Source organism: Panthera pardus, unplaced genomic scaffold, assembly GCF_024362965.1.
Source record: "Panthera pardus isolate Hobbes unplaced genomic scaffold, ASM2436296v1 HiC_scaffold_3, whole genome shotgun sequence".
In the NCBI taxonomy this organism is placed as follows: Eukaryota; Metazoa; Chordata; class Mammalia; order Carnivora; family Felidae; genus Panthera; species Panthera pardus.
The window spans coordinates 3,301,274-3,325,942 of record NW_026526876.1 but is presented as its reverse complement, the minus strand read 5'-3'; the positions used below and the strand labels follow the sequence as shown (position 1 = coordinate 3,325,942).

Here is a 24,669-nt window from a genome sequence, read left to right as displayed (position 1 = left end):
GGTGCCTGGGTGGCTCTGTCAGTTAAGTGTCTGACTTCTGCTCAGGTCATGATCTTGTGGTTTGCAAGCCTGAGCCTCGCATTGGGCTCTCTGCTGTCAGCGTGGAGCCTGCTTTGGATCCTCTGTCCCCCTCTCTCTCTGCCCCTCCCCTCTTGCTCTCTCTCTCTCTCAAAAATAAATAAACATTTAAAAAAATGGGGCGCCTGGGTGGCTTGGTCGGTTAAGCGTCCGACTTTGGCTCAGGTCATGATCTCGCGGTCCGTGAGTTCGAGCCCTGCGTCGGGCTCTGTGCTGACTGCTCAGAGCCTGGAGCCTGTTTCAGATTCTGTGTCTCCCTCTCTCTCTGCCCCTCCCCTGTTCATGCTCTGTCTCTCTCTGTCTCAAAAATAAATAAACGTTAAAAAAAAATTTAAAAAAAGCCAAGATTTACAGTGTAAAAGAGATTCGATGTATTAATCAAAGGCATTAAACAAATCCCCTGAAATATTAACTCTACATTGCAGTCATTAGTATTCCTGATTTCTTTTTCCTTAAACAAATATATATATACTAGCTCTGTCCACTATGAAGTTCAAGTAACCACAGGAAATAACACCATAGAAATAAACACTCAAGTAACTCTGGCTACGGTCTCTAAACGCCACACCCTCCCAAGAGACACCAAAACTCCTTGGAGGGATGGCTGATGCCAGGACTGAGGCAGGAAAGAACACAAGAAGGTGCTGGGAAATCTGGTTGTCCTTGATAGCAAGCAAATTCTACAAGACTAAAGAGGTCATACCCAAAGGACATAGGGGCTAACATGAAGAGTCTCAACAGTCACAGATGAGACAACCGGAGGATCAAAGAACATGACTGAAACTGAAACCCTGAATACCTAAAAACACATAGGTACTTAATGAAATGAAAAAGTGGCCTCCCCCATCCAAGCAACAAACAACAGATTACCACTGGAAGTACGTAGGGCATCAACTCCTTATTCTGAAAATGGCAATTAAAGAATTAAGCATTTATCCTTCTGTCTTTTTGGGTCAAATTATATATTGGGATAATTAAATAAATAGCCCCAGTTGATAAAGTTTTGCTTTGCAGCTAATATACTTAGAATGCAGGAGATATTTAGAAACTCAGCATTTGGCTATTTCTAGTTAAACGGTGATTCAGGCAATCGTGAAAACATTACATGAAAGGCGGGTGTGGGTCTTTAAAATGAAAGGAACAGCTGTTGCCATGTGAATTCACTGATCTATCGTGGAGTCACCGTGAGACAATCAGATGGCATGTGTCCCCTGAAATGATGCTATATGAAGTGCACGGTATAGTTTATGCAGTATTCTCACCCCTGAAAGTTACAGTTAAGTTCTAGTTTGCAAGAAATACGGATGACAGAACAGATACCATGAGGAGGCAGGCAGACAGATCCAGAATGTGTGACGTCCTGTATGACAACTAAGTTTTCTCAACAATCAAAGACAAGGTGGGGAAGGGAGGAAGGGGCAATGAAACAGAGTATCAACCAATTATGCGTGTGGACTCGTCTTGAAAAAATCAACTGTAAAAAGACGGTGAGCTACTTAGACAAACATCTATGGATTAGGTAGGTGTTGGGGGGACACCAGGGAATTGTTGCTATTAATTTTGTTAGAGGTGATGATGATGGCATTGTGACCATAGGGAAAAAAAATGTCTATCTTCTCAAGAGAGGTGTATCTAAGTATGTGGGCGTGAAAGGACCTGAGGCCTAGATTTTCTTAAAAAATGCTTCATACACATACAAATTGTTAAGTGGGGATAGATGAAGCAAGTATAATAAAAAAAAAAAGCCTGATAATTAACTGGGCTTAGGAGTAGGCATACGGGGGTTCATGGCACTGTTCTTCATACTTCTGTGTAGTTTTGAAAATTTCATAACATTTTTTTTTAAAGATTAAAGTAGCTGTCTTCAGAGACAGAATCTGAACAGACGTTGAAAACATTTATTTGCGTTACTGTCACTTAAAAACAAATGTGAAACTATTTTAAGTAGACTTCTCAAATAAGATGTTCTTACACACCCACATTCGTTTTTTTGTGTCTTTTGAGCGTACCATTGCATATTTATTGCCAGCGAATTTCTACATTTTTGAAAGATACGTTACCTGTTGTCAATAATCATTATACTGGAGGGTGGAATCCCCAAAACATCACAGCTCTGCAAAAGTTCTTTCTTACGAATCTCCCCTTGATTGTAGTAATTTCCTGGAGGTAACAAATATACCTAGATTTAACACTGGAAATGTATCAGTTTACTCATTCTCATCTTGTTCTTTAAGGGACTTAAGCTGCCTGAAAAATGTGTGGTTATGATAAAAAATTGAAGAAAATACACTAGGTTCACTCCAGTGAGACCACCGGCAGCCCAGTCTTTAGAAGTACCATTTGATCCTTCCCCAACTCTGTTTCTATCTGTCTGTCCATCTGTCTATCTCTCTGCATTTCAGTTGCATTCTACAGGAAGTATGGCACATCGCCAAGACCACTGGCTTTGGAGTTAAGCAGATTTAAAAGGAATTCTTCTATAACTACTCAGAATAAGTTAGGTACCTGGGAATGGTATTAGTTTGGCCCCTTTAAATTGATAGTACTCCAGTATCTGTTAAACATTTATTTAAAGAAGAGGCTCTTACTCCTAAGTATTACAGGAAAATGTGCCCCTAGGGATCTTGACCACATCAATGCCCCGAATAGCTTATGTAACCTTTATTTTCCCAACACGTGTAGTCTATTTCCTAAGAATGGTTCTGGTAAGTACAGCTTCCCTGTATCCTTACAAATAACATACAGGGAAGTTTTGGTACCACTTAAACTGCATTTACGAGCAGTTGTCTAGCTAATGCACCCCTTAATTCAACTCTCCAGCAGATAATTGCATGTGTAATATGTGCCCGTTACCCTAACTTTCCTGAGCCACAGTTTCCCCATCTGTAAAGTGGAGATGATGGTCATCTCTGGAGGCTTTCCTGAGGAGTACATGAGACCGCACACATCCATCCAGTTCAGTCCTCTGTTTTCTCTTTCCTCCACCTCTTTATCTTTACCCTCCCCCTCCTCCGCTTCCTTTCTTCCTGAATTACAATCATTTTCATTGTCCTGACCAAATGGCATTCCCTCTGGGAAGGCTTTCGTTCTTCCCCTGGCAAGGAATCATTTCCAGTGTGCTCATAAATATGAACTTTTCTCCATGATTGGATTACGAATTGCTAAATGTCATTGACCTTAAAAGTCAAAGTCTCGTTCAACTTTGTGTCATCCTGGTGTCCTGCACCCTAAACTCCCACATGAGACCTTTCAACTTTGGCAGGGGTTATTCCAGTGCTAGTTTTGAACTGTTTGAACCCAGGAAGGAGACAGTCATTACATTGTAGCCAACAAAGGGACTAACCCTAAAAAGACCCCAGATAGTTTTGTGTTGTCCTCATCACAACTTTTTCTTTTTACTTTTTTTTAAAAAAAGATAGAAGCTATAGTCAACCGGACGGTCGTTCTGTCTTAGGCTCCTCTCCAGTCTATCTACATACCCTCAACCATTTCATCTCCGGGTTCCTTGATCTTTGGTGATAAGGAGTCTAATGTACTCTAGTGACGTGATTCCTAAGTCCAGAGTCTGTGCACATCAGGCTCTCAGGATTGTGAGAAACTGCTTGGGATGGAGGCTAAGGAGTTTATTGCTTTGTGTTTGAATTAAGGAACTTAAAATAGGTTAGGGAGTTGAAGTCAGAGGTCATTTTAAATATTTCCCCCAAGTATGGTGAACATGTAGGCACCTCAACAGAATAAGCGTCTGAGATCTGGCAGCAGCTCTTAAGGACACACTCTAGAAGTGTGTTGAGGGGTGCTTGGGGGCCACAGTCGGTTAAGCATCTGACTTCGGCTCAGGTCATGATCTCACAGTGCGTGGGTTCCAGCCAGGTCGTGATCTAGTAATTTGTGAATTTGAGCCCCGCGTTGGGCTCTGCGCTGACAGCCCGGGGCCTGGAGCCTGCTTCAGATTCTGTGTCTCCTTCTCTCTCTGCCCCTGCCCCACCTCCCCTACTTCTCAAAAATAACTAAACATTAACAACAACAGCAGCAGCAGCAGCAGCAGCAACAACAACAAAAACAACAACAACAACGAACTGTGTCCAAGTAGGGTAGGTGCACACTGGGATCCACAAGACTGTCTATTGGGGAGAGGAAAAGCTTTGCAACTTTTCCTCTTAATTTGTTTACCTTGTCCTTCATAAATATTAACTTTCGTCAATGTTTCATAATGTACACATTAACTCAGTGGTCCATGTACTTAATATAATTATAAATAAATATACATATAATGAGAGTATTTGCTCAAAAGTTTTTATCAGTAGGAAAATGTGACCCAAAAAGGAGATCATTGGAGATCATTATTCTAGAAAACAGAAAATCGGATTAATGTAGATTTGTTTACATAGAACTACACTGTGTGTGTGTGTGTGTGTGTGTGTGTGTAAGTGATAAGTTTATGGATAACTGTGCTTAGTGAAGTCTTCCATCTTGTGATAACTAGTATTTCTCAATAATTACTAGTAATCATAAATGACATTTAATGGAAATTAAAGCCATTTTGTAAAGACCCACACTTATACACCACAGTGTATAAAGGTAAACATTTTTTTACTTTAAAATTAAAATTTAATTTATTCTAAGTAGGTAAAATACTTACACCATTAAAAATCAAAAGGAACAACATCATAAAAAGTCCCTCTTTCACTCCTTTAGTTACCCTACCTTGTAAGTTTTAAGTTGTTAAAATGAGAAATGGATTGAGGATCGAAACATCATGGGCCCAATACTTTCTACTAACTTTATGAATACTGAGGAAATTCCTTAAGTTCCTGGGTTTCAAGGACACTAGCAAGGTTTTTTTCTTGAACACGACCAAGTTAACTTTAAAATAAATGTATTTGAAAGAAAAAAAGGTCAACATTTGCTCAACTGTAAAATGAAGGATTTTAGGTCCTTTCTGGCCAGCTAAGGTCTACCCAGGAAAACAGAAACCAAGCCAAATATTTACATCAGTAAGAATTTAATGAAAATAACTTAATACATAACTGGTGGAAGATCTGAGGACCAGTCAGGGACCAGTGAAGTGGCCCAGAGATTAGTGACAGTAAGAAGAAACTAGCAACACTAGGTTGGACAGATAAAAGGAGGGGGCAGTGTTCTTAGAACCCAAAGGCCTAGGTTCCCTAAAGGAAGTTGAAACCAAACGAGCTAGACTCTCTTCCGTTAGAATGTGTCCATAGAATCAAGCTGGAGAAATCACGTTTTAAATACGAAACTAGAATTGGGGTGCTTTGTGGCTCAAGTCTGTTAAGCGTCTGACTCTTGGTCTTGGCTAAGTTTATATCTCAAGGTTCATGAGTTCGAACCCCACCCGGGGCTCTGTGGTGGCAGCATAGAACCTGCTTGGGAGGCTGTCTCCCCATCTCTCTGCCCCTCCCCCGGGTGCGCTCTCTCTCTCTCTCTCTCTCTCTAAGATGAATAAACATTAAAAAAAGTAAATAAACTTAAAAAAAATGGTCAAATTACTTGAACAGAAAACGGTTTTCCAAAGATAGATGGCCAATAAGCACATGAAAAGATGCTCAATATCATTAGTCGTAAGAGAAATTAAGGCAAAACCACAATGAGGTATCATTTCATACCCACTAGGACGGCTATAGCAAAAACAAACTCAGCTTGTTTAATGTTGCTTTTTAACTATGAATAATTCTTCAACATTTTCCTTATTGAGATATATTTAGATCCAACCTCCAAAGTGTTAGTCTCATTTAACATTTTTCTTTCTGACCTAACACATTTGAGATTTCTTTAAAAAAAAATTTTTTTTAATGATTATTTGTTTTTGAGAGAGAGAGAGAGCAAGCAGGGAAGGGACAGAGAGAGAGGGAGACACAGATCTGAAGCAGGCTCCAGGCTCCGAGCCCTCAGCACAAGAGCCCCATGCAGGGCTCGAACTTGTGAAATGTGAGATCATGACCTGAGCTGACATCTGAGGCAGTCAGTTAAGCATCTGACTCTTGGTTTCAGCTTGGGTCATGACCTCATGGTTTGTTGAGTTTGAGTCCCCCAAAAAACAAACACAAAACTTACAGATGTAGATGAGGATGTGGAGAAAATACACCCTTGTGCATTGCTGGTGGGAACATAAAATGATACATCTGCCATGGAAAACAGGATGGCGATTCCTCAAAAATTTAAACAAAGAATTAACATGTAACTCTGCAATTCTACTCCTAGGTATATTCTAAAACAACAACAACAACTGAAAACAGGGACTCAAACAGATAACTTATATACCTGTGTTCACAGCAGCATTATTCACAATAGCCAATTTTCCACAATAAAAAATATTTAAAAATTAGATTTGCAATGGGGCGCCTGGGTGGGTCCGTTGGTTAAGCATCCAACTTTGGGCTCAGGTCATGATATCACAGTTTGTGAGTTTGAACACTGCATTGGGCTCTCTGCTGTCAGCACAGAGCCTGCTTCGGATGCTCTGTCCCCTTTCTCTCTGACCCTCCCCTGCTCGTTCTTTCCCTCAAAATAAACAAATAAACTTAAAAAAAATTAGATTTGCATTGAATAAAAAATCTCTTTTAGTTACTAGTTATCACTGTAAAACAGAAATTATGTCTTTAAAACTGGTAGAGGGATGCCTGGCTGGCTCAGTCAGTGGAACACGCGACTCTTGATCTTGGGGTTATGAGCCCCACATTGGCTGTAGAGATTACTTAAAAATAAAATCTTAAAAAAAATAAAACAAATAAAACTGTAGAACAAGGTTTTTTTTTTTTTTTTTTTTATGTGTATTTATTTTTTGAGACCGAGAGAGACAGAGCATGAATGGGGGAGGGGCAGAGAGGGAGACACAGAATCGGAAGCAGGTTCCAGGCTCTGAATCATCAGCCCAGAGCCTGACGCGGGGCTCGAACTCACGAGCCGTGAGATCGTGACCTGAGCTGAAGTCGGACGCTCAACCGACTGAGCTACCCAGGCACCCCTGTAGAACAATGTTTTAAAAGATCATTAAAAACAAAATATCAAGCCACCAATATTGAGAAACACTGCCATACTCTATTATCAACCAATATACACTACTTGTAAGTACTGTATTTTTTTTTTAAATTTATTCAAGTAGAGTTGATACACAATGTTACTTAGTTTCAGGCACAGTAAATACTGTATTTTCTGATTATTCCTAAAAGGAGTGCGTTAATATTGATTTCACTAAGGGAAATAACACTTTTTGTTAGTTTCTCTGATCTGTGACATACAGATATGTCCTCATTAACAGGGCCAATCATTTGGGAAACTTTTTCTGACTATCTAGGCATATTTGTATCACATGGAATTAGAAGTATGCACTGCATGAGAACAGTGTCCAACTCTTTGCAATGAGCAGTTGTAACAAGTATTTCCAATACTAAGCTCTTCAAAATGAATTGTTTTGATTATTCCCATTCTACACCTCTTTTAGATTAGCTCTCCTGCATTTTCTTTCTTCTTCTCTGATGTTTATTAGCATTTCTTTTATGATTTCTCATAGTTTAAGCAAGTCCTTTAAAATTCTAACTTATTAAGTAAACAAAAGCTTGGAAAGTATGTAGCATTCTTTTTTTTTTTTTTTTTAAATTTCTTTTTAACATTTATTTATTTTTGAGACAGAGAGAGACAGAGCATGAACGGGGGAGGGGCAGAGAGAGAGGGAGACACAGAATCCGAAGCAGGCTCCAGGCTCTGAGCCATCAGTCCAGAGCCCGACGCGGGGCTCGAACTCACGGACCGTGAGATCGTGACCTGAGCCGAAGTCGGGCGCTCAACCGACTGAGCCACCCAGGCGCCCCTTTTCTTTTTCTTTTTCTTTTTTTTTTTTTTTTTTTTTTTTTTTTAGCATTCTTTAATTAGGTAAATATTCAGCAAGACATAAACATTTTTATAGATGCTTATTATACACTGTTAAGTTCAAAATAGGGGTTGTGTATAAAGTTATCTGGCCTATAAATTCTAAGCTTAATTATAAAAAAGGTAAGTAAATATATGCTTAGAAATACATAAAATGCTCATAAATAGCTAACCTATCAGTTAACCCATCAGTGTCAACATTTATGAATAAGCATTGTTTTCAGTTAATCCTTGGATGCCTATGTATTCTTTGGTTGGCATGATTATATGGAGATCCTATCAACCTAAGCCTTAGAGAAAAGTACCTATTTCATTTATATATGTGTGTATTTATAATATAAAAATATGAAATTTTTACTTTATTTATTTTTATAAATTAGGACTGGAAATATATGTAACCTTTAAGTCATGTTCTGAAGTTCCTGTAACTCCCTTAAAGAAACAGAATTCATGTTTTTATTTATTTTATTTTTTAAATTATTTTTTAATTTTTTGTTTGATTTTTATTGAAATGTAATTGATGTATAACATTAGTTTCCAGTGTACGCAGAACTCATATTTTTAAGTATTACTAATTTATTCCATTCTTAACAGGTTGCAGCTAATATTTAAAATCAGGCTGTTTTAGAAATTTCAAATGTGGGGGTGCCTGGGTGTCTCAGTCGGTTAAGCGTCCAACTTCAGCTCAGGTCATGATCTCACATTTCACAAGTTCGAGCCCTGCATCGGGCTCTTGTGCTGAGAGCTCGGAGCCTGGAGCCTGCTTCAGATCTGTGTCTCCCTCTCTCTCTGTCCCTTCCCTGCTTGCTCTCTCTCTCTCTCTCAGAAATAAATAATCATTAAAAAAGATTAAAAAAAGAAATCTCAAATGTGTTAGGTCAGAAAGAAAAATGTTAAATGAGACTAACACTTTGGAGGTTGGGTCTAAATATATCTCAATAAGGAAAATGTTGAAGAATTATTCATAGTTAAAAAGCAATATTAAAAATAACCTGATTAAGTTCTGTTTTAGGAAATAAAGTGAATCAGATGTCTGGAGAGACCTTCTTAGGACAGAATACCTGAGCACGTGAAATAAAAGGCAAACATGGTTTAGAATGTATGGCTAAATTAGCAGGAAAGTAAGGGCTATCTTTGGAGGTCTTAAATAACAGGTAAGCACAAATCCAGACAGGTGGAGGGCACCTGAAGCCAGGGTGCCTTGAGGGTATCTGTCTATGGCTTAAAGTCAGAGGAGGAGATAAAGATTGGGCACAAATAAGGAGACCTCTACACAAAGACAGGACCTTTGAAAGGCCATGTTTACAACAGGGGAACTAGAAAAAAACTCACTCTAGACAGAGATGGTGACAGGTCTCTGTCAGACCTGCTTCTAGTGTAAAGGGAAATAAGAAAAATGTCAACCCCTTGAGAATTGTTAACTACATGTTTGTCTTCACTTGGTGTGGCACACGGGTGTTTTCCAAAAATAGCTACTGCAATATTTCCAGTCCCACATGCACTTAGAGAACCTTGCTGCTCTCTATCAACAGGTTGAGTTTATTTCTCTCCTTGAATCTGGACGGGACCTAGGACTGTCCTGACAAACAGAACGTGGTGAAAGTGACACTGCCTGATTTCCAAGGCTAGACCATAAAAGGCAATGTGGCTACCCCCAGCACAGGCTCGCTCTCTCTCGGTTCTTGTCCAGGAACCCAGCTACCAGCTTGAGAAGAAGCCCAAGCCACACGGATTTACCATATGTTGTTGTTGTGGCTGATGGCCTTTGGGTTGGCCAGCTGAGGTACTGAGCATTGTGGGGTAGAGACTACTGTGCTCGGTTTGGAACCATGAGTGAGAAGGAATAATTATCATTTTAAGCCACTAGGTTTTGAGATAATTTGTTACACAGCATTAGACAGCTAACACACTTGGGTTTGGGCCCTAAATTTATACTACCCCTGTAGCCTGAAAAAAATCTCAATCTAAAATTTTGGTTTATAGTGATCAAAGGTAGATAGTGCCCTTTGGTGCCTGACTGAAGCAAATATAAATCATCCAAATATTATCATAAATATGGTTCCAAGAAACATGTGCTCACAATGGAAAAAAAAAACACAAAATACACTTGGAAACAAGTTACTCAGAATAAGTTACTCAAAGAGCAAAATCAGACACACAGACAGACTACAAACACTGGATTTATTAGAAGCAGATAGATGTATTTCATATGTTTAAAGAAATAAAGAGAGCATCAAACTTTGAGAATGTAACAAAACTATAATATTTGCAACGAGAGCCTCTGGATATGAGAAACAGATTAAAGAACAGAATTACTAATCATCTCGATACATATATAAGACTTATTATAAAACGATTTAACAGACATTAAAGAAGGCCAATGTAAATGAAAAGACAGACTATAAGATCATAGATGGGAAGGACTATATGGAAAATATGTTAGCTTTCCCTTTACTCATCAACGGAGTTGGTGAAATCCCAATAAAAATGCCAGACACTTTTCCTTGAACATGACCAAACTTACTCTGAAATGTATTTGGAAGAAAAAAGGTCAGAAATAGCAAACATGTCCTAAAGAACAACAAATCAGAGGGCTCATCATACCAGATAATGGTGTATAAAAGCTACAGCCATACAGGGGCGCCTGGCAGGCTGAGTTGGTGGAGGGAGCGTGTAACTCTTGATCTCGGGGTTGTGAGTTTGAGACCCAGGTTGGGTCTAGAGGTTACTTAAAAATCTTAATGTTTATTTATTTTTGAGACACACACACACACACACACACACACACACACACACACACACACACACAGAATCCAAGGCAGGCTCCAGGCTGTCAGCACAGAGCCCGACTTGGGGTTCAAACTCATGAACTGTGAGATCACGACCTGAGCTGAAGTCAGAGGCTTAAACAACTGAGCCACCCAGTCTCCTCTACCTAGCCCTATTTTTAAAGACGAGCTTGAAAGAAAACCTCTTTGGAGAAGTTTCTTTAATCTAAAACCCTGAGATGACAATTCATACTTTTCGCCATTTTGTGTCTACAGTTTTCTCTATCATGCCATTACAGCTTTTACTATGTTGTATCACAAGTTATTAGTTTCCTGTTTTTCATGTTAAAATAAATTAGGAGTGTGGGTGATGTTGAATCTGTACATTTTTGAATGAGTTTGGGATTTTAAAAGTAATTTAAAAAATTAAAAGTAATTTAAAAATTACAAGAGAGAACAATGCGGAAATTACAAGAGAAAATTACAAGAGAGCCCGATGCGGGGCTCAAACCCACGAACCGCGAGATCATGACCTGAGCCAAAGTTGGACTGTTAACCGACTGAGCCATCCAGGTCCCCAAAGAGAGAACAATTTAAATGGCAAGTTCGATTCAGAGGAAACACTGAAAGAGAAAGATTCTGTGTGTTTAATATGTACCAAGGGCATGCTTTATAATTTTTCACTTGAAAAAATGTTAATTTCTGGCTCAACCTGCTGAAAAATAAGGAGAAATTTACTAAGGAAGTCACCACCCCTATAATACTTGGAAAATAAAACCCAGGTTCTCTCATAGATCTTGGAACAAATTTGTTATAATTTGACCCCCACAGTTATAATATAAAACATAAATACCACTAAAAGCAAACAATGAGGTCATAACCTCTATCTGTCTACAATTAATATCCTTAATAGGACAAGCTGAGAAAAAAAGTGCTTAGATCCATATTCTCAATAAATATGAAAAATGGGTTAATCTTATTGGCAACAAAAAGATTTTGAGGGGATAAAGTGTTATACCAAGAAGTAATATAAAAAAAAATGCTAATCAGTGCTAGAGAGCATGTTATATTAAGGCAGATAATCTTACTACCTGTCAGTGAGAATATAAATTGGTGTGTTTTGGGGATGCAAGTTGCATGCAAAGCCTTGAAACAGCCAAATTTAGAAATCAGTCCTATCGAAATAATAGGAAATACATAAAGATGTTCACTGTTATCTGTAATAGTGATAAACTGGGGAAGAAAAAACATCTAAATATGCATACAATAAAGGGATCACTAAATTAAGGTTTACCTCTATGAAAACCATTTAAAAGGCTATTATCCTGAAACCTTTATTACACTATATGTTAAGTAACTAGAATTTATTTATTTTTTAAATATTTTTTTAAATTCATTTTTGAGAGACAGAGAGAGACAGAACATGAGTGCGGGAGGGGCAGAGAGAGAGGGAGACACAGAATTGTAAGCAGGCTCCAGGCTCTAAACTGTCAGCACAGAGCCCGAGGCAGGGCTCGAACCCAGGAACTGGGAGATCACGACCTGAGCCGAAGTCGGACGCTCAACCCACTGAGCCACCCAGGTGCCCCTAAAACTATTTTTTTTAGAGCAGTTTTAGGTTCACAGCAAAATTGAGGGGAAGGTATAGAGATTTTTACATATATCCCCAATTGAACCTACATTGACACATCATAACCACTCAAAGTCCATAGGTTACACTAGGTTTCATTCACTCTTTAGGTATTATACACTCATTAGGTATTGTACATCTTATGGGTTTATAATGACATGTATCCATTATTATAATAACATAGAGCAGTTTCACTGCCATAGAAAAATCCTCTGTGCTCCTCCTGTTCATCCTTCTTTCCATCCCAACCCCTGGCAACCACTGATCTTTTTACTGTCTATATAGCTTTGTCTTTTCCAGAATGTCATATGGTTGGAATCATACGGTGTGTAGCCTTTTCAGATTCGTTTCTTTCACTTATTGATACGCATTTAAGGTTCCTCCGTGTTTTCTCATGACTTGCTAGTTCATTTCTTTTTAGCGCTGAATAATATTCTATGGCCTGGATGTACCAACTTATTTATCTATTTACTAATTGAAGGACGTTTTGGTTGCTTCTAAGTTTTGGCGATTATGAGTAAAGATGCTATAAACACCTGTGGGCAGGTTTTTGTGTGGACATGTTTTCAATTCCTTTGGGTAAATATCAAAGAGGGCGACTGCTAAGTGGTTTGGTAAGAACATGCTTAGTTTTTATAAGAAACTGCCACACTAACAGTCTTCCAAAGTGGCTGAAGCATTTTGCATTTCCACCATCAATGAGTAAGAGTTCTTATTGTTCCACATCCTCACCAGCATTTGGTGGTGTCAGGGTGATGGATTCTGGCCATTCTAACAGCGTGCGGTGTTCACACATTTTTAATAAAAATTCGGTAAACGAGTGAAAAATAATGTTCAGTGAAAAACATAAAATTGTATAAAATGAGGTTTCTGTGAAAAAAAAAATCTGTGTAGAAAAAGAACTGCAATGACACACAACCAAATGGGAAAAGCGGTCATGGGCATTTGTTAAAAAATTGCTTTATTGAGGTATAATTTTACATACGTAAAATTCACCCATTGTCTGTGTACAGTTCAATTACACTTATACAGTCGTGCAATTATCTCCATTATCCAGTATCATGGTCAGTTTTTGTTTTCTCAGTCCATCTTTTCTGTATGGTAAAGGAGGATTTACTCTTTGAAAGGCTTCTTCACTGGTAGTTGGTGGAGTTGAACTCTAAAATTGCCTATGAAATTATTTTCTAGTCTAATGCTCTGAGTATCTCTTCAGTTTGACATATGCATCTTTCTTAAACGAAATGGATTTTTAAAAGCAGCAGGAAGGGCCGTTGCTCCCTTGAGTAGCACAACTTTAAGGGCTGAGCAGGCATGATACAGCTCAGCTTCTGTTTGGTGTCCCACAGTAAGAGCCAAGATTATTCTTGGTCCATTTAGCATATGAAAAGGTTCCCCAGAATAAGGAGTACAGTCGCAGTTCCCAGCGGAAATGTAGGTACTGAAAGGGAACGAAATGTGAGCAGCTTTCTTGTGCTCCTCAATTCTGCTGGCAGTGAAGTACGTTAAGCTGGGGACGTCCCCCAACCCACCTGGGAAGCTGGCCGCTACAGTCCACAGGCTGGGGCCACCGATTCTCCGCGAAGTGCCCACAGTAGGGACCTTCGGTGTATTCACTTAGCTCCCTACATCAGAGAACCCTTCGGGGAAGAAGCCGACTGAAACAAGTTAGCAGCTGAACACCCTTCCTAGTCCCGGCTCCCAGCGCCCCGCCTACAGCCTCCTACCTGCAGAGAAGCAGAGCAAAGACAGCCGGTGCCTCAGGCGGGCCAAGCCTAGCACAGTGGGAGCAAAGAACATGGCTTCATCGTCGGGGTGCGCGATCACCAGGAGGGTCCTGCTTCCATCTCCCGGCAAGCCAGCCGGCTTCTGACCCTTCATGCGTTCCCAAGAGTCCCAAACCCAGAGAAAGCCCCATCCTAGGACCGCCGCTGCTAAGCACAGAAAAGCCACGGCTTCCATGCTCTGTAAGTGGCACCGCGCCTGCGCAGGAGGAAGACTGCTCAGACCCGAGCTCCGGCGGGAAAACTGCGCTGGCCGAAATTGCGTTCCGAGTTTAAGTCCGCGTTGCCGGCCAGAGGTTTTAGACGTTGGGTTCCTGCTGGGGTTTTACAAGGACGCCCCACAACCCTTCTTTATCTAGTTCTCTCTACTTTGTGCAGCATCTACGACGCCTTTTTGCCTTCTCGATTTCAGAGACAAACCCCTTGCCGTCTAGTTTTCTACCCTTGTCCTTATAGTGCCTTGGGTTTAAAAAGAAACGTTTGAAAATACCCGCCCTCCCCATCTTGAGTTCCCTCCTCTCTTCAATGCACCATTTTGTAACTCAGTTCTTAAAACCCGTGACTTTCTCATAATTATATGGTTAGCTCCTTATCCGGATGCACCGACTTTGTTTTTCCTTAATTTGGGGATGTGGGGTGGTGGCTCCTCTGAAGGAAAAGCACGCGGCTATGGGGAACCGTCCAGTCATTTCTGTAGAAGAGTAAGGCTGAGAGAGCGCACTTCGTAGTCGTGAGGGCCACGGGCTCTTCCGACGAGTGTGACTTTAGATTAAGGAACATCATGGACAGATCAGCATCGCCTGACATATCAGGGAAGTCCCGTTGCGAATTACAGCCGCAGCCCTGGCAAGTGTCTTGGGTAGGTCGATGTGCACCCCTCTGGCTCCCAGCACTGGGGACCTGACTTCCCTTCCTGCAGCCCGGCGCCCGAGCAGGCGGCCGCCGTCTCGTCTGGCTGCGAAGGGGTCGCAGGGCCCGAGGCATGGCCATGGGTCCTTCCCCTTCCCACGCCTCGGGGGGCGGAAGGCCCCGAGCGCGCGGGGACCGGCCGGCCGGCGGCGGGCGCTCCCGGCCCGAGTGCGCGATGGCAGCGCGCTGGGTCCGGCCGGGCGGGGCGCGGCGCGGCCCCGGCCCGTCTCGGCTCGAGGGGACCGCCGCCGCCAGGCCGAGGGGAGACCTAAGGGGACCTGGCGTGGGGCGACCCAGGAAGCTCGGCCGAGGTAGGAGCCGCGCTCGGCCAGCGGAGGGAGTCGGTCTCCCAGCCCTCCGGAAGGAGGAGGAGCCGGCGCCGGAGCCGCCTTAGCCGCGGCCGCCCGAGCCGGGGCGGGGGGGAGGGAGAGGGGTTGAGTCAAGATGGCGGCCAAGGTGGCGAAGCAGCAGCGGCGGCGGCGGCGGCGGCTGGAGTGAGCTCCCGGCTCGCCGCGCCGAGCGAGGTCCCGGGGTAGGGACGCGCGCCGGGGCCGCGTCCTGCTCCGCAGGCCCGGGGGCGCGCCGGCTACCACGCTCCGCCAGCTCCCGGTGAGTAGGCCCCGGCGCCCGCAGCCCCGGCCTCCGGGCCCCCGCTCGCTCGGGGGGCTTCCGAGGGCTCTCGGGGCGCCGGCCGCAGGGACGGCTTCGCGGCCAGGCGAGGGGCGTTGCGGGCCGGGTGGGTCGGGACCCGCCGCGGACGCCCGGCCTCTTCCCCTCGGCCGCCCGGGGCGAGTCGGGCGCGGCGCGGAGCTGGGGCTGGGCGAGTGGAAGAGGCTTATGGAGTTTGGAGGAAGAATGGGCTGCGGCCGGCCGGGTGTCCTGTGGGGAGGGGGCGTGCGGAGTCCTGCGGGCCGACTGAGGGAGACCGGGAGGGCCTGGGGACCCCAGGTGGGGCCGGCACAGGTGGCGGGCCTGGGCTCACTCTGAGAAGGAGTTGGTGGCCGTCTTGGGAGTGTGGAAGGGCTTAGGGAGGGTGACAGCGATGGACAAGTGCGTGAAGAGCAAACTAGTTCACCTTCTAACCAAACCACTTCGGGGTGTAATGGCGAAGGGTGGGTAGTGGTGGAGACGGCAACGATCTGAACCCTGTACCTTCTGCCTTTTATTATTGGTGTCTTACTATGTGAAGTCGGTGAATTCTGTTTTTCGAGGAAGAGGGATTTGAGAAACTAATTGAGAAACCGGTCTTAAATGGAGAGGAGACTGAATTCTTCGATTTAACTGGATTAGGTGTAGTGCATTAAAGGTGCGGGTGGGAATGAGTGTTATTTATGAAAAGTGTTTGCTCAGGAAGGGTCAGTTGTCTTTTCCTGATATCGCATGGCAGTTAACCTTGGACAGCAGTGGTATAGGTAATTCTAATCTTTGGGATTAGTATATTCAGCTGCATCAGATTTGCTTCCCTAATTGTATCCTAATTACATTGAAATTTACATTCCTTGTGTGCATCCTGGTGAGGCAATGATGGGAGGCCGAACACTGAGCCCAGAGCAACAGGCCCGGGATTTTAAAATGCCAACAAATACTCATTCATTCCTTCAACATATCTTGATCAATACCTACTGCTGATAGGTCAAATGTGATTGTCCCTTCGATAGCTGGAGAGCTGATGTCATTATTTGATTTTTAATAGTTAAAAAACATTGTCTTAATGTACCCTTTCATAAAGATATTTATTGCATAAACCAAGTGGCCCTGGCTCAGGAGCAGATAGAACAATTTTAGAGTCTTATTTAGAAATGGGTAAAAATCACCGAAGGAATAAACACAAGTTGTTGGAGAAAGAAATACTGTTTGTATTTGCTCATTCTGTTAAATCCTGATGGAAGTTTATTTCTTCATTTTAATATTTATAGTGCACAGTTGCCTTGCTTTAAGCACACCTGTCAATGTAAATCAAGGTTAACACACGTATATATAAATAATATGCACATACTTGCATACATACATAGGATGGGATTGCTTGCAATTCCAAAATACTCTTTCCTTTTACAAAAGGCTTACCATATGTTGAACTACTCCCCCAGAGAAAAGACAATACAGAGAGTCCTGATTCTCACTTTTACTAACTATGTGACATTTTGGAACTTGATCGACCTTTCTGTGCTTCAGTTTCCTCATCTGTGATGGTAGGGAAACATCCACTCTCCTAGGATTGGCTGCTGTGAGCCTAAGAAAGTTAATAGTTATGAAATTGCTTTAAACGGGTTGAAAGGGTTATGTTTCCCTGAGGTAGTGACAACTTCCTTTGCACTCTTGAAATGCTTATCTGCAAATCTCTCATGGCATTCACACTTTTCTGCTTTGTATTTAGGTATTTATGTACCAGTTTTATCTCCTCTTGAGGTTAGGATAGGCCCTTCTCAGATTTTATCTTTACATTCAAGGCACTATGTACGACAATAATTTTCTGTGCAGGATATTGACACTGCAAATGTCTGTTGAATGGATAAACATTGTATTCTAATTAGAAAAACATGTTCACATTACAACTTAGCTGAATAGGCCTGTTATCTCCCGTGACATATCTGTATAGCTGTGATTCCCTTCATGGCCTCTGAGGAAGACATATTTTTAAGTGAATACCTGGTTGGATGAAATCACAGAGTAAAACTTAAGTATTTGGTGTACCCACATAATTTTTTAAAACAAAATACTTGAAATTAACTTCTGTTTCTTTGAATTTAATTGAGTAAAAGTTGGTTCCAAAGCCAGGCAAATGTAGTCAAGTTTTTTAAAGCCTTTTTTATTTTTTATTTACTTATTTTTATTTGGGAAGTGGTGAGGTTTTCTTGCCATTGCTGCTATAGGAAGCAAAAGCTTTTGAACAGGCCAGGGATTGGTGTAGGTAAATGTCAGGCTGTTCATTAGTGTGTGTGTGTTTTGTTACTCAGTTTTAATTGTACTTTGTGATCTGTCTTAATTGCAATTTCAGATTCTTATTGATGCCTGGGAATAATAGAGGTCTAGTGTTATTTCGTTACTTCTGTCTTTCCTGACTTCAGATGTTGCATTTTACCAGAATACGTGCAAAGAAGTAGTAAAGCTTGACTGGAACTTATTCTGTCTGGACTTATTTGCTGATTAGAGACCCATATATAGTTCATTCACTTGTTCAAGTGGTGTGAAGTGCCTTTTATGTTCAGGGTACATTAGCAAATGCTGTAAAGGTACAAAACTGAGCAGATCAATTACGTGCACAAATAACTCAGTCTCTAGATTGCCTGATATTTTATCCTTTTCAGGTTTGAGGATGCAAGAAGTACATTTAGACTGGTAGTCAAAACATTTTGTGTATTTCCTTTTCTGTCAGGACCTAGGAGTATTGAAAAGCTATGAAAAGCTTCTGTCATGTAGCAATAATGGTATAAGGGCATCTGTTTTTTATTTGGTATTCTTGTGGTGGTGGTTTTCCTTGAACATTTTTACTGTTCTTCTGCCATTTTTTTTTCTACCCCAGAAGCTTGTGTGGTCAAAATATTATGTGGATAGTCTTAAGCTACAACATGCTTTGTTTGTTTGTTTGTTTGTTCTCTTTGCATTTGAAAGTCAGATCATACAAAGTCACGTGAGTGTTCCTACGGAATTCTTCAGTTTGATTCCTCCATGTGTGCTACTGTTGTGTTACTTTTACTTAAAAGTGATCTCGGGGCACTTGGGTGGCTCAGTCGGTTAAGCGTGGTCATGTTCAGTTCAGCTCAGGTCATGATCTCACAGTTTGTGAGTTCGAGTCTCATGTTGGGCTCTGTGCAGACAGCTCAGAGCCTGGAGTCTGTTTCAAATTCTGTCTCCCTCTCTCTCTTTCTGCCCCTCCCCCTGCTTGCACTCTGTCACTCTCTCTCAAAAATAAACGTTAAAAAAATTAAAAAAAAAGTGATCTCAAAAAAAATGTAAATTGGTTCAAATAAAATGCTAACAATTTATAGAATTCTAGGAGATAGAGTCATAGGTTATCTAGTTTTACCTCTTTTACTCATGTGTAAACTGAGGGCCACAGAAGTGAAGTGATTTGCCTGCATTGTTGTAGCTGGGCAGTGGTAGAATCCAATCCCCTGGCATCCAGTGTGTAGGGCTCATTCCTTTACACCGTCTTGTCCATGGGATGATTCAGTGTGATGATTGACACTTGGTTAAGACAAAAATCAGGGAGGATGGGAAATGAGAGATTGTTTATTCACCTTAGGTCTTGAATTTAAGCTATTTCTTAACTTTAAATTTCTTCAATGAAAATATAGGTTGAAAAAAATTAGTAGTGATCTACATCAGTAATAAGATCACCGGGAAATATTTAGTTTGCTTAATTTTGAATCTGCTGTGATTGAATATCTTCGTAAACAAAAATGTCCTTGAGATTATCTGGACCTAGTGATATTTCATGGAACTTGAGTATTATAGTAGTAGAAACTTTATTATGTCAATGATTCAGTACTTCTGAGATCCAAACAGGTTAAATTATTTTATAAATTAGCTATTGCTTGCTTCACTTTCAAACTTTTGGATGTTTTCCTTTTTCTTTTTCTTTTTTTTAATTCTTTTAATGTTTATTTTTGAGAGAGAGAGAGAGAGAGAGAGCGAGCAGGGGAGGGGCAGAGAGAGAGAGAGAGGGAGACACAGAATCTGAAGCAGGCTCCAGGCTCTGAGCTGTTAGAACAGTGCCCGACGCAGGGCTCAAACCCACAAACCATGAGATCATGACCTGAGCCGAAGTCAGAAGCTTAACCGACTGAGCCACCCAGGCACCCTTGGATTTTTTCTTTTTAAAGTATAAGGAGAGTGCCTGGGTGGGCTCAGTCTGTTAAGCATCTGACTTTGGCTCAGATCATGATCTGGCAATTCACGAGTTCGAGACACAGATGCTGACATCTCCGAGCCTGGAGCCTGCTTTGGATTCTGTGTCTTTCTGTGTGTGTGTGTGTGTGTGTGTGTGTGTGTGTGTGTGCGCGCCCCTTCTTCGTTCGACCCCTTTCTCTCTCTCTCTCTCTCTCAAAAATGAATGAACATTAAATTTTTTTTTTTTTAAGTATAAGGGACAGTTGTTAAATAAAAGCTTAGATAAATAGCGTGAACATAAACTGTATTTTTTTTTTTTTTTAAGATTTATTTTATTTTTACAGAGAGCACGAGCAGGGTGGGGGGAGACAGAGAGAGAATCCCAAGCAGGCTCCATACTGAGCATGGAGCTCAACATGGGGTTTGATGCCACAACCCTGGGATCATGACCTGAGTTGAAGTCAAGAGTTGGACGCTCAACTGGCTGAGCCACCCAGGTGCTCCTGAACTGTATCCTTAATGCTGTTGAAAAGTGCACATGAAGTATTAGTTTTCCGTAGGTACTTACGCCATAAAACTTATTTTAGAGGAGGAAGCATATTCTTTTTCAACTGGTATCCTCACATGAATACTGAAGCATGCCATATTTATTCCATTTGGGCTGTTAGATAATATGCCTATTTTGCCAACGTGCCTTACTCTTCTGAAATCTACCACATCTAAACTCTGCCTATTTTTTGAGCGTTTAATCACATGTTACTTCAGCCAGGAAGTCTCCCTCCTACTCCCTCTTCTTCAAAGATGTGTATTTTTCATTCTGGAAGTTCTTAATGCTTTGCTTATGCCTCTGGTATAATATCATAGTTATTTATGTACATGTCCATTTAATCCCTGCTATACCATAAGCTCATTGGGAGCATGTCTGTATCTCATGTCTGCCCCTCCTCCTGGAATAACACTGCACCCAGGAAGTGTGTAATTGAAATCTGTTGAATGCATAAAAAACCTAGCTGCTAGAGTTCCTTGGTAGGGTTGTTGAAGAAGCTGATTGATACACATGTGGGAACTTGATGAATAGTTTACGTAAATTTAAAAACAGGTAGAAGTTGGGGTGCCTGGGTGGCTCAGTCGGTTAAGCGGCCGACTTCGGCTCAGGTCATGATCTCGCGGTCCGTGAGTTCGAGCCCCGCGTCGGGCTCTGTGCTGACAGCTCAGAGCCTGGAGCCTGTTTCAGATTCTGTGTCTCCCTCTCTCTGACCCTCCCCTGGTCATGCTCTGCCTCTCCCTGTCTCAAAAATAAATAAAACGTTAAAAAAAATTTTTTTTGAAAACAGGTAGAAGTTTACCAGTGTCAGTGAGAAAAAAATGTCTGTAATTCATGAATTATCAAAGCATTTCTTTAAAAAAAATATTTTTGTTGGTTTACTGGGATTTTGGGGAGAAAGAGAAAGTAAAGATGGGATTGGTTCATCTGACTATTTGTATTCCCACATAATGTTCGAATAAGAATATGTTAATTTATATATGCAGGGACTTTTGGAATGGTTCCCTGGTAGGAAAAAAATTGAATTAGGAATATGGGTTAGTTTGTTTTTAGGATTATAGAATATCTTTGACGGGTTCCCTTTGAAAGAATAGTACTGATTCGCTGTATATCAAAAATTAAATCTTTAAGTAGACTAGTCAAGGGCAAAGGAGGAGGAAAGTTGAGATGACCAAATAATTTTGATCCCCCCACCCAGTGTCTACTTGAGGAATAAAACTTGGGCTGGGTTTTCTGTTTTTGTTTGTTTGGTTATATTTGAATAAACTGATATCAAACCAGAGTAAGTTGAGATTACACTTTTCTTGGAAAATTTCACTGTTTGGTTTTGAGGGTCATCTTTCTGATTACAGTTTCCTTCTCCCCCCATACTTCTGTTTAACTGACTCTTTTCTTGACCTTTTAGTTGTCGTACACAGTTCAGAATCAGAGCAATCTGTTTTAGACAGTTCATTTCCCTTGGCAATAGCATATAGATTTGTATAGATTGTATAATTTGAAATGTTTGTTTTAAATTGTAATCATCATGTCTTTGAACTCCTGTTCAAAGATGTTTAACTTTGTATTACTTTTGATTAACTTCTTTTAATTCAGTTTAGAATTACAATAACTTTTATGTATTTGGAAGGAAACCAAAACTTGTGCTTTCTAGGAGTTACAGCCTAAAATATACACAGTGTAATATACCAGATGTAGGGAGTATATAGTCCATTAACTCTATGTGTGTGGGTGTGTATGTGTTGGGGGGGATGTGGGGGGAGAGAGAGGAGGATGGAACTGAACAGAGCAGGAGGGAAAGGGTGGAAGAAGTTGCTGTATATTCACATAAAACCATTTCAGTGAGTGCAGGAGGATGTGTTATTTTAGAATATTTGTCTTTCATCTATTATAAGCAATACATTATTTTACAGAAGTGTAATGTAGAAGTATATAGAGAAATTGAAAGTACCACTTCCTAGATAAAAATCTTCTAAGTGTTGCATATTCTTTCGATTTTTTTGTGTGTGTGTGCGCGCAGTTTCCTGTACGATTATGGGATCGTAACATATCGTTCTTTTATATACTTCTGTTGCATGTTGGTATATTTAGAGGTACTTCTGTCATTAATGGCTACATAGTATTTCACTTATGAAAAATACTATGATTTCTTTACTCAATTTATAGCTAGTTGGGTTTTCTACCCCCCAGAAAAACAAAGCTGAGGTGAATTATTTGTGTGTATTTGTTTTGTATACTTGTGCAAGCAGCTTTGTAGGATAGATTCCAAAAGTGGAATTGCTGTTAAATGAATAGCGTAGATTTGGGAGGATATTGACACAAGTGTATGAGTATGTCCCAAGTCCTGGCCAGTACTGGATGTTACAATTAAAACATTTTGATCATTTAAGAAGGGGTGGGGGGGGGGGGGAGTGATTCTAATAGGTTTTTTATGAATTGCTACTGAGGTTGGACATTTTTTAATCAGGGGAGTTGTATTTCTTTTATAAACTGCTTTTGGTTATTTTTTGATGGAGTTATTGGTCTTTTTTAGATCGATTTGAAGAGCTCCTTGTATATTAAGGGGTTCACTTTCTGTAAACACAAGTGTGCTCTACTGCCCCCCAGCTTTTCTTTTGTGTTATTATGTAGTCCAGTATATCCAACCCTGCTCTCTGCTGGCTGTGTGACCTTGGGCACATTACCTAACTTCTCTAAGCCTTAGTTTCCTTATTTTTAGAATGTAGATAATATAAATAACATTTGCTGGCACATAGTAAGTAAATAATAATGTTAGGTGTCTTCATTATTAGTCTATATATGGCTTCTGGGTTTCATGCTCTGTTTAGAGAGATCTTACTCTAAAATTTAAGATATTCACCCATCTATTAAACTAAAAAAATAAATGAGGGATATTATTGTATAACATGCTACTGCTTGTTTTAAAGAGGAAAAATAGGGATGCCTGGCTGGCTTAGTTGGAAAAGCATGTGACTCTTGATGTCAGGGTTGTGAGTTTGGTCCCCACGTTGGGTGTAGAGATTACTTAAATAAATAAACTTAAAAAAAAAAAGAATGTATACATATTTGCTTGTATATTATAGGATATTTCTCAAATGAAACCCAAGAAACTGGTAATGTTGGCTGTTGTAAGAACTGAGTGACTGAGGCACATGATTGAGAAGACTTCAAACTATATATATATATATATATATATATGTATATATATATATATATATATATATATGTATATGTATATATACATATATACACGTATATATACATATATATGTATGTATATATACATATATGTGTATATATACACGTGTATATATGTATATATACGTATATATATGTATATATATATACATATATTTAATGTTTTTATTTGTTTTTGAGACAGAGAGCATGAGCAGGGGAGGGGCAGAGAGAGAGGGAGACACAGAATCTGAAGCAGGCTTCAACCTCTGAACTGTCAGCACAGAGCCTGACATGGGGCTCAAACTCATGGACTGTGAGATCATGACCTGAGCCGAAGTTGGAGGCTTGCTTAACCAACTGAGCCACCCAGGAACCCCAATACCTTTTTATATTTTTAAGACCAAGAAGTCCCCAGATTTTAATTTAATCGTTAAATGTTTTTTAAAAATTTTCCTATTAACTTCTAATTTTTTGATCCATCTGGAATTTATTTCTGGTATAGGAAGTGAGGTAGAGATCTATATTTTGGGGGGGCATATGTGTGCCTGTTTTCTCCCCCAGATAGCCCGTTGTGTCAGCACCGTTTAGTGAATAATTCATCCTTTGTCCCACTGATTATATTTGTAGCTTTTGTCATTTACTAAACATGTTTGGAACTGTTTCCAATTTATTACATTCTGGATCTCTTGTTGTATATACCATATCCTTTAAATTACTATTGTTTTGTGATTTTAATACTGACAGGATTAGTCACCTGTTCATCGCTCTGTTTTTTTCAGACTTTGACAATTCTGGCAATTGTGTCTTCCCAGATGAACTTTAGATTATTCCGTGAAGTTCAAAAAGACATCTTGCTGAGATTTTTATGGGGAATGCTGAATATTGATCAGGAATATTGAATTTGTAGGTTAATTTTGGAAGCTTGACTTTATGTACTTCCTCTCCTTTTGTTCGAATAGACTTTTTTATGTTCTTCAGTAGGTTTTCAAACTTTGCAAATAAGTTCTCTCCGTTTTTTATTTCTTTTGTTAAAAAATATGGTAGGAGAAAATATGATAGGGAATCAGA

The 24,669-nt window shown here is 40.6% G+C and overlaps 2 protein-coding genes across 15 annotated transcripts in view; one reads left to right on the top strand and one right to left on the bottom strand.

The window, feature by feature from the left end:
* The window catches only part of PIGL (phosphatidylinositol glycan anchor biosynthesis class L), a 74,788-nt gene extending 60,463 nt beyond the window's left edge, over positions 1–14,325 (bottom strand). For both annotated transcript variants that reach the window (XM_019413361.2, XM_053893268.1), the window contains exons 1-2: positions 14,085–14,325; positions 2,139–2,238 (exon numbers count right to left, since the gene is read on the bottom strand). In XM_019413361.2, coding sequence (XP_019268906.2) covers positions 2,139–2,238; positions 14,085–14,319 — 335 coding nt within the window. In that variant the 5' untranslated portion in view covers positions 14,320–14,325. The remainder of the gene's footprint in view (positions 1–2,138; positions 2,239–14,084) is intronic.
* Positions 14,326–15,547: 1,222 nt separating this feature from the next.
* NCOR1 (nuclear receptor corepressor 1) overlaps positions 15,548–24,669 on the top strand; it is a 158,602-nt gene continuing 149,480 nt past the window's right edge. For all 13 annotated transcript variants that reach the window (XM_053893264.1, XM_053893263.1, XM_053893266.1 and 10 more), the window contains exon 1: positions 15,548–15,659. The gene's annotated coding sequence lies outside the window, so the exon portion shown is untranslated. The remainder of the gene's footprint in view (positions 15,660–24,669) is intronic.